General features: G+C 43.8%; 1 protein-coding gene across 1 annotated transcript; it reads right to left on the bottom strand.

Annotated features, from left to right (window-relative positions):
* Window positions 1–2053: 2053 nt before the first annotated feature.
* LOC141078404 (uncharacterized) lies at window positions 2054–3284 on the bottom strand. The gene has a single exon (XM_073565141.1). It carries the CDS (start codon window positions 3225–3227, stop codon window positions 2190–2192), a length of 1038 nt encoding a protein of 345 aa, XP_073421242.1. The 5' UTR covers window positions 3228–3284; the 3' UTR covers window positions 2054–2189.
* Between the last annotated feature and the right edge of the window lie 7265 nt (window positions 3285–10549).

Raw genomic sequence — 10549 nt, forward strand, 5'->3', positions numbered from 1 at the left:
CATCTCAGGAGACATTGGGGCTGGTGCACGCATCACAGGAGACATTGGGGCTGGTGCACGCATCACAGGAGACATTGGGGCTGGTGCACGCATCACAGGAGACATTGGGGTTGATCCACACATCAATAGAGACATTTTTGGATGGTGCACACATCATAGGAGACATTGGGGCTGGTCCATGCATCACAGGAGACCTTGCAGCTGGTGCACGCATTGTAAGAGACACTTTGGGGCTGGTGCATATGTCATAAAGGACACAGGGGCTGCAACTGCGATCTTCATTTATGGGGTGTGTGATCGTGCAATAGCTCTGCCCAGAAAGTACATAATCCATCACTGCATGCTCTGCAGTGTTCGTTGGTGAAAGCTGCGTGCTCGCAGTGACGGAGAAAAGGTGATACTGCAGGAGCAACGACACACGTGCCCACAAAAGGCTCTGGTGCTCCCTCTGCTAGACGTGCCATAGGTTTGCCGCCATTGTACCAAATTGCCAGGCTTTACAGTCAGTGGATAGGTTTGGACTGTTACATTAGCAGACATTTCTACATACAGCACATCACATTCTGCAATAAGAATGCACTTTCCACATCTTTGACTTAGGCCACATTCACATGTTCAGTATTTTACATCAGTATTTGTAGCCAAAACCAGGAGTGGGTGATAGATACAGAAGTGATGACGAGTTTCTATTACACTTTTCCTCTGTTTCACACCTGGCTTTGGATTATAATACTGATGCAGAATACTGATCAAACACTGAACGTGAAAACGTGGCCTTAGGCCGGGATCACACATGCGAGGAATAAGGACGAGCCTCGCATGTTAGGCTATGTGCACACGTTACAGAATTCCCACGGGAATTCCGGATTTCCATTCAGCGAGAAAACCACATGTTAAATTCCCACGATTTTCCTGCAGAAAAACTAGCGATTTGAAAGCCTAATTAGCTTGCAGAATGCTAGCGGTTTCCATGCGATCTGTAGCATCGCTTGGAGAACTGATTGACAGGTTGGTCACTCTCGTTAAACATAGTGCTTGACGAGTGTGACCAACTTTTTACTATTGAGGCCGCCTATGCGGCATCAGTAGTAAAAAAGATCTAATGTTAAAAATAATAATTAAAAAAAAAAATCATGTTTTTCTCACCTTCCGGCGTCCCACGCAGCGTTACCGATCATCGAGATGCTCCGGGCAAGTCCCATTCCCAGTAATGCTTTGCGACAATGACCTTTGTTGACTTTGCGGTCTCGCGAGACCGCGACGTTTTCAAAGGACATTGTTGCAATGCATTAATGGGAACGGGAGTTGCCGGGAGCATCGCTGAAGCCTGGGGAAGCTGCGCGGGACATCGGAAGGTGAGAATATGACTATTTTTTATTTTAATTCTCTTTTTTACAGGGATATGGTTCCCAGAGCCTGGAGAACAGTCTCCTCTCCTCAGGACCCTGGGTACCATCCGCAAATGTTCTGCTTACTTTTCACATGGTGGGCACAGCCACATGTGGAAAGCAGAACAATGCATTCCTATGTGGGCGGAATCGCCGCGACTCCGCAAAAACTAACGAGCATGCTGCGTATTTTTCCGCGATGCGATTCCACCGCGGAAAAATCCGCAGCATTAGCACAGCATGTGGGGAATGCCATAGGAATGCATGGGATGCTGTCTTTTTGCATTTTCGCGGTAGACATCGCCGTGAAAACGCAAAAAAAATCAACGTGTGAACACAGCCTTAATACCCAGCACTGCCGCCGGCACTCAGGAGCAGAGCGTGCGGCTGCATAGCAATACATGGAGACGCACGCTCCGCTCCTGAGTTCCGGCGGCAGTGCTGGGTATTAACATGCGAGACTCGGCCGTATTCCTCGCATGTGTGATCCCGGCCTTACAAGGAGCTCCACGTGAGCATGCTTCTGAGCTCTGTGTGGGCATTTTCCATGGGTGTAAATTTGACAATGGGTTTAAGGTGTATAACTGAAATTCAACTACACAGATCCAAAATAGCAGAACAAAGCTAATCTATCCAAGGGAAATAAAACTTTTGACTAATGTAAATCTGTAGAAAAAAAATGACATTTATTTTGCCATTAAAGAATTTTACACATTTTCAATAAGAACATGATTTCTTCTATGTCTGAATTCTAAACATCTGATTTCCTTAAAAACATTATCTTGATTAAAAAAAACACGATTACAGTTTCACTCCTGTGTGACGACTTTCATGTGTAACCAGATGGGACCGGTTTGTAAAACATTTCCCACATGCTGTACATGAATACGGCTTCTCCCCTGTGTGAATCCTCTCATGTCGAACAAGACATGATTTATTTGTGAAACGCTTTCCACATTCTGAACATGAATACGGCTTCTCCCCTGTGTGACTTCTCTGATGTGTAACAAGACTTGATTTATTAGTAAAACCTTTCCCACATAGTGAACATGAATGTGGCCTTTCTCCTGTGTGAATTCGCTCATGTGTTATACGACTTGATTTATCAGTAAAACATTTCGAACATTGTGAACATGAATACGGCTTCTCTCCTGTGTGAATTCTCTCGTGTGTAGTAAGAGTGGATTTATCAGTAAAACATTTTCCACATTCGGAACATGAATATGGCTTCTCTCCTGTGTGAATTCTCTCATGTGCAAGAAGACTTGATTTACTTGTAAAACATTTCTCACATCGTGAACATGAATACGGCTTCTCTCCTCTGTGAATTCTCTCATGTGTAGTAAGAGTTGATTTATCAGAAAAGCACTTCCCACATAGCAAACATGAAAATGGTTTCTCTCCGGTGTGAATTCTCTCATGTGTGATAAGATGCGATTTTCTTGTAAAACGTTTCCCACATCCTGAACATGAATACAGCTTCTCTCCTGTGTGAATTCTCTGATGTTTAATAAAACTGTATTTATTTGTAAAGTATTTCTCACATTCTTGACAGAAGAACGGCTTCTCTCCCATATGTGATTTTTGGTGTGTAGAAAGACTTGAGCTTTTTGCAAACTGCTTTCCACACTCACCACATTGAAACCCTTTAACGTGGTCCTGACCAGCACTGGTGATAACAATCTGTGACTGATCAGGAAAAGGCCCTTGTAGCGTAGGAACATCATGTGAAAGATCTGCACTGCGAGGTCCTGGGTGCATGTTACGGCTGAGGCGGTGTTCTTCTGATAGGTTTTGCACAATATCTTCATCTTCCCTTTTATAATTTAGTGGTAACATGTTCTTACTGGGATTTTCTGTAAGAATTTTTAGAAATGCATTATGGACTCATTCGGAAACCATAAAAGTAGACAAATTGATTTCAATTCTATTAGGTTGGAAATACACATGAAGTTTTTAGTACAGCAGAAAGCATAAAAGCTCTGGACATTTCCAAATTCAGTTTCATCTACTCCAGGCAAGTGGCAGTGCCTGATGCTCAAAAAAACCTGCATGAGGCACTGCCACAAACTGCAGGTGTCATTCGATGATGGACGCCTCGCCAGAGACGGACTACACCTCAACAAACCTAGGAAACACACATTCACCAGAAGACTCACTACACTCATCAGTAGGGCTTTATACTAGAAGAAGAGGGGACGGAAAGAAGAACGTTAGACTCGAACATGAAGCCAGAAAATATTCTGATGAAGGATATGAGGTGCGACAAAGAAGACCCAAGACAACATACTCAGAAGGGAGGTAAGAAAATGTCTAAAACAATCCACAGGGAGGAGATTGGAACAGAACAAAATCCTCTAACCTGCATGCTCGCAAACACCAGAAGCCTGACAACCAAGATGGAAGAACTAGAAGCAGAAACATCTACAGGAAACTATGACATGGTGGGAATAACCGAGACATAGTGAGATGAAAGCTATGACCGGGCAGATAACTTACAGGGGTACAGTCTGTTTATAAAGGATCGTAAAAATCGGAGAGAAGGAGGAGGGGTTTGTCTTTATGTAAAGTCTTGTCTAAAGTCCACTTTAAGGGAAGATATTAGTGAAGGGAATGAGGATGTCGAGTCCATATGGGTCAAAATACATGGAGGGAAAAATAGCAACAAAATTCTCTTTGGGGTCTGTTACACCCCCCAAATATAACAGTAATCATGGAAAGCCTACTACTAAGGCAGATAGATGAAGCTGCAACCCATAATGAGGTCCTTGTTATAGAATCATAGAATTGTAGAGTTGGAAGGGACCTCCTGGGCCATCTGGTCCAACTCCCTGCTAAAAGCAGGATTCGCTAAATCATCCCATGGGGAACTTTACCCGAAGATTAACTGGGAAACAGAGACCTGCGAAACCCATAAAGCCAACAGGTTTCTGCTCATAACCAAGAATAATTATCTCTCACAATTGGTGCAGAATCCGACCAGAGGAGCCGCACTTTACACCTAATACTATCTAACAGACCGGACAGAATAACAGATCTGCAGGAAATAGCGACCACAATATTGTACAGTGTCACTTGTGTTTCGCTAGGGGGACTTGTCAGGGAGTCACAGAAACACAACTTTAGGAAGGCAAAGTCTGACCAGCTGAGAGATGCCCTTAATCTGGTGACTGGGACAATGTCCTCAGAAATAAGAATACAGAAAATAAATGGGAAATGTGTAAGAACATCCTAAATAGGCGCTGTAAGCGGTTTATACCTTGTGGGAATAAAAGGACAAGAAATAGGAAAAACCCAATGTGGCTAAACACAGAAGTAAGAGGGGCGATTACCAGTAACAAGAAAACATTTACACTACTAAAGCAGGAGGCACCGCTGAGGATCTAACAACTATAGGGAGAAAAATACTTTATCTAAAAAAACTAATTACAGCTGCCAAAAAGGAAACAGAGAATCCCATTGCTAAGGAGAGTAAGGGTCCCGTCACACATAGCAACTCACCAGCGATCCCGACAACGATATCAACGTGTCTGGATCGCTGGAGAGCTGTCACACAGACAGCTTCACCAGCGATCAGCACCAGCGATGCCGAGCGTCGTCGTCGCTGTGTACGTTAGTTACCAGCGCGCTGATGCAGGGAGCTGGTAACTAAGGTACACATCGGGTTTCTAAGCACCGCCCGGTGCTTAGAAACCCTGCGTATACCTTAGTTACCAGCTGATCGCTGGTCTCCCGCCTGTCACAAGCAGCGATGCGTGCTGGCCAGCGGGAGACCAGCGACCAAAAAAATGTCCAGGGCTTTCCAACAGTGATCAGCGATACCGGCAGTGGGGCCAGTCGCTGATCGCTGTCACACACAGCGATCTCGCTGTCACGTCACAAACTTGTGACTCAGCAGCCATCTCGCTAGCGAGATCGCTATGTTGTGACGGGACCCTAACACTAATCCCAAACTGTTCTTCACCTATATCAATAGTAAAAGAATCATAAGTGACAGTGTAGGCCCCTTATAAAATTGTAAGGAAAGAATGGTTATAGATGACGAGGAAAAACTAATATTACACACCTTCTTCTCCACGGTATTCACGGTGGAAAATGAAATGCCGAGAGACCATGAAAACCCGATATTAAGGGTCACCAATCTAACCCAAGAAGAGGTGTGAAAGCGGCTACATAAGATTACAATAGATAAATCTCCGGGTCCGGATGGCATACACCCACGAGTACTAAGAGAACTAAGGAATGTAATAGACAAGCCATTATCTCTTATATTTAGAGACTCTATAGCGACGGGGTCTGTTCCACAGGACTGGCGCATAGCAAATGTGGTACCAATATTCAAAAAGGGCTCTAAAAGTGACCTGGAAATTATAGGCCAGTAAGTCTAACCTCTATTGTTGGTGAGATATGTGACGGGTTTCTGAGGGACGTTATTCTGGATTATCTCACTGAGAATAACTGTGTGACTCCATATCAGCATGGGTTTATGAGGAATCGCTCCTGTCACACCAATCTAATCAGCTTTTATGAAGAGGTAAGCTATAGACTGGACCAAGGTGAGTCATTGGACGCAGTATATCTTGACTTTTCCAAAGCGTTTGATACCGTGCCACACAAGAGGCTGGTACACAAAATGAGAATGCCTGGTCTGGGGGAAAATGTGTGTAATGGGTAAGTAACTTACTCAGTGATAGAAAGCAGAGGGTGGTTATAAATGGTATATTCTCTAACTGGGTCGCTGTGACCAGTGGGGTACCGCAGGGGTCGGTGTTGGGACCTCTTCTCTTCAACATATTTATTAACGATCTGGTAGAAGGCTTACACAGTAAAATATCGATATTTGCAGATGACACAAAACTATGTAAAGCAGTCAGTACAAGAGAAGATAGTATTCTGCTACAGATGGATCTGGATAAGGTGGAAACTTGGGTGGAAAGGTGGCAGATGGGGTTTACCAATGATAAATGTAAGGTTATACACATGGGAAGGAATCAATATCACCATTACACACTGAACGGGAAACCACTGGGTAAATCTGACATAGAGAAGGACTTGGGGATACTAGATAATGATAAACTTACCTGGAGCAGCCAGTGCCAGGCAGCGGCTGCCAAGGCAAACAGGATCATGGGGTGCATTAAGAGGTCTGGATACACATGATGAGAGCATTATACTGCCTCTGTACAAATCCATGGTTAGACCGCACATGGAGGACTGTGTACAGTTTTGGGCACCGGTGCTCAGTCAGGATATAATGGAACTAGAGCGAGTACAAAGGAGGGCAACAAAATTAATAAAGGGGATGGGGGAACTACAATACCCAGAGAGATTAGCAAAATTAGGATTATTTAGTCTAGACAAAAGACGACTGAGGGGCGATCTAATAACCATGTATAAGTATATAAGGGGACAATACAAACATTTCTCAGAGGATCAGTTTATAACAAGGAAGGTGACGGTCACAAGGGGGCATTCTCTGCATCTGGGGGAGAGAAGGTTTTTCCACCAACATAGATGAGGATTCTTTATTGTTAGGGCAGTGAGAATCTGGAATTCCTTGCCTGAGGAGGTGGTGATGGCAAACTCAGTTGAGGGGTTCAGGAGAGGTCTGGATGTCTTCCTGGAGCGTAACAATATTGTATCTTACAGTTATTAGGTTCTTTAGAAGGACGGAGATCTGGGGATTTATTCTGACGGAATATAGGCTGAACTGGATGGACACATGGCTTTTATCGGCCTTGCTATGTTATTCAGCCCTATAACACTTGTAGAAGTGCTGTATTTTGCTGGCTTTTTGTGGACACAATGCAGCCAGTTGTTGGCTGGAAGTCAGTGGCAGTGTGAGATGTAGGACACATGCTTATTTTTTTTCAGATAACATTTTTGCCAAACCTTACATTTCCTTGTTAGAGTTTTTAAATAACACAGGGAGCTCATTGTGATCTGGATGTGTGGGGTATCGTTCTGTCTGTTCATATTGTTACTGATTTTACAAGTGTTGTTTTGCTGCTCTGTATCATTTTGAGTATTCCAGTCTTGTCTGGAGTCTTAATGATCTTACAAAAGGTCCGATAATTGAGTTAGGTCAGTTGCCATCTGCAGCCTGAATGTGCCCATGCCTCTTGATGGACCCCGGCTGACATTTCCTGACTGCCCATTCATGACCTCTCTGCTCTCCAAATGACACAAATCACTCCATGGAGTGCCTTGATCTCAGAGGCACCTTTCCCAGGTCTGGAGAACCTGAAAACCCTCCAAGCTGTCTGCCTAACCCTGGATATAAGAAGGGGGCCTGAGGAGGACAGAGACCAGTAAGATAGATCCTTGGAGAAACCTGATTTTCCTGGAAGATACTGTTGGAGGATTGTGACTCCTCTCCCGGGGCATTCATCCCATCCCTGGCCTGTAGCTGTGCTCCTGAAATATTTTATCCTCTATGTGTTGGACTGTTTCATGGACCTTGCGGTCTGCATGTAATAAAGGTTCTTTGGAATGTTCACTCAGCCCTTGCTCTGTTGATCGTGTGATACTGGAGTAGGACCCCGTGACACTCACGCTATGGGTATTCTCCTATGAATTAGTGGGGTTTTTCTCCCATATTCCTATATTTTTCTTTTGTTAATTAAAATGTAACTGATTAAATAAATCGAACATATGAATATCACAGACAATGACTCAACGGTGGGTGAGACAACTGAGGAAAAACCATGAGAGGAGCAAGATACAAGGAAATGGGTCTATGAAAACCAAGGGATCATTTGAAAAGTACACAAGGCAGATAGTAAGGACTGGGCAGCCAAAAATCAGTAATGTCCAAACAGCAGAAGAGTGGATGTAAAAGTAGCAAGGTAGAACGGGTCACCAGCTCACCCGAGGCATGCGGCACAGATGCTTCCTCACTGGGATTAATACCTTTCACAGATTGTCAATGAAATAGAATAGGACTGTGGAGGTGAATAGGGGAAAATAAAGCTTTATTTCAGACAATGGCTGTCAAGAGCGAGACACTCCCTTACACCCACTGATACTATATGGAAGCTACATGCCTCTTATACCTGGAAAACAACCCGCACACTCAGTCCACATTGACCCCTATCTAAAACACTAATCTGACCACGGGGCAGGGATTGGCTCTTCATTCTCTGTCCACTAGTAACCAGGGCTGTGGAGTCGGTAAGCCAAACCTGCGACTCCGACTCCTCAATTTCCCTTACACCGACTCCAACTCCGACTCCCACACATATTGCTTATATTTAAGTGAAAAATTTATTGTAGTACAATGTGAACATCAGACATTTAATCATTTCTATGATACAATAATCAATACTGCAGAGTATTTTTGCAAATTTGTCATTTTGTGTTCTCTTGTTGTGTTTCAGCCATTGGGTGGTGTGAGCATTGTCTTACTGACTTTTTCATACTTGTGCATGTCACATATGTTTTTAATCCGTTTTTCCTTGCTAAGCATGGTTTGGGAGACCCCACCCCTCTCCTGTGTGACATGCACATAAATGAGCTGTCTTACACCACAAGCCCATATATTAGGAGGCTCCTGTCTGTATCCTGTTCATTTAGACACTGTTCACATGTTCAGGTTTTAAATACATTAGATAGGGACTGCTTCGTGAAGGGTTACTGTGACGTGGTGAAGCGGCTTGGTGTACATTTTTTGCAAAAAACATATCGACTAAATACCCTGTATTTGTTATACAGCACTTGCTGATTACTGTCATCTTTTTTACTGCAGAGTATTTTTGCAAATTTGTCATTTTGTGTTCTCTTGTTGTGTTTCAGCCATTGGGTGGTGTGAGCATTGTCTAACCGACTTGTTCACATTTGTGCATGTCACATATGTATTTAATAATCAAGACATTTAGATAGAACATAGTATCTATTTATTGGAATACAACTTTAGAACACAAAAAAACTAATAAATTGTACATGTATATGGTACAGACCAAAGTTTGGACACACCTTCTCATTCAAAGAGTTTTCTTTATTTTCATGACTAGGAAAACACGGGTATTACATACCTGGTAATGTGTTTTTTCATGAGACATGACGGCACCACGAGAGAGGGGATCCGCCCAGCGAGGACAGGAAACCTTCAAGATAAAAGGGGCGGCTCCTCTCTCCGCATCAGTTGTTTTACAGAGCACGAGAGGAACTCCGCAGGTTAGTGTACACATAAATAATACAACTTTAATACTGTTAAATTTCCGACACCAAGGGAGTGTATAATACTAATAATGCACCCAACTAATGACATGATCAATAGGGCGGGAATATAAGGGTGCCGTCATGTCTCATGAAAAAACACATTACCAGGTATGTAATACCCGTGTTTTTCCATTCTACATGACGGCAGCACGAGAGAGTTACAGAGATTTGTATTCTCTTTTAGGGGGGGATCACTGCCTGTAACACTCTTCTCCCGAATGTGAGATCAGAGGTAGCAGATAGGTCTAATCTATAATGTTTGAAAAAGGTAGACGGAGAGGACCAAGCGTCCGCCTTACAGATTTGGTCGATGGAGGCGTCCGCTCTCTCCGCCCAGGACGTTGCCATGGCCCTCGTGGAATGGGCTTTTAGGCCCTCTGGAACAGGCCTACCTGCACTACCATATGCTAGTATGATGGCCTCTCTCACCCATCTAGCTATAGTTTGCTTAGAGGCTTTAAGGCCCTTCCTTGCCCCCTGGTATGAAACAAACAGGGCCCTCTGTTTCCTCCAGGGTTTTGTCATCTCTAAATATTGTAGGATACATCTCCTAACATCTAAGCAATGTAGCCTCTCCTTCTTGTTACCGGGGTTAGGACAAAAGGATGGCAAGACTACTTCCTGAGCTCTGTGGAATTTCGACACTACCTTAGGGAGGTATGCTGGGTCTAATCTTAAGACAACTCTATCGTCCATAACCTGAGTGTATGGCGGGTCTGCTGACAGTGCGTGTAAGTCCCCCACCCTACGTGCCGATGTAAGTGCCACTAATAAGGCTGTTTTTAAAGTTAACACTTTATCTGATGTCATGTCTAGTGGTTCAAATGGACTTTCTGTTAGAGATGATAGGACTAAGTTTAGATCCCAGGGAGGAGGTTTAGGAGATGGGACAGAGTTAGCCCTAGTACAGGCCCGGATAAACCTGGTCACCCATCTATCAT

The sequence above is a fragment of the Dendrobates tinctorius genome, unplaced genomic scaffold (assembly GCF_039654945.1).
Source record: "Dendrobates tinctorius isolate UK_male_01 unplaced genomic scaffold, ASM3965494v1 ptg000554l, whole genome shotgun sequence".
In the NCBI taxonomy this organism is placed as follows: Eukaryota; Metazoa; Chordata; class Amphibia; order Anura; family Dendrobatidae; genus Dendrobates; species Dendrobates tinctorius.

Coding starts and splice junctions, on each gene's coding strand:
- LOC141078404 (XM_073565141.1), bottom strand. CDS start 3,227: ATGTTACCACTAAATTATAAAAGGGAAGATGAAGATATTGTGCAAAAC.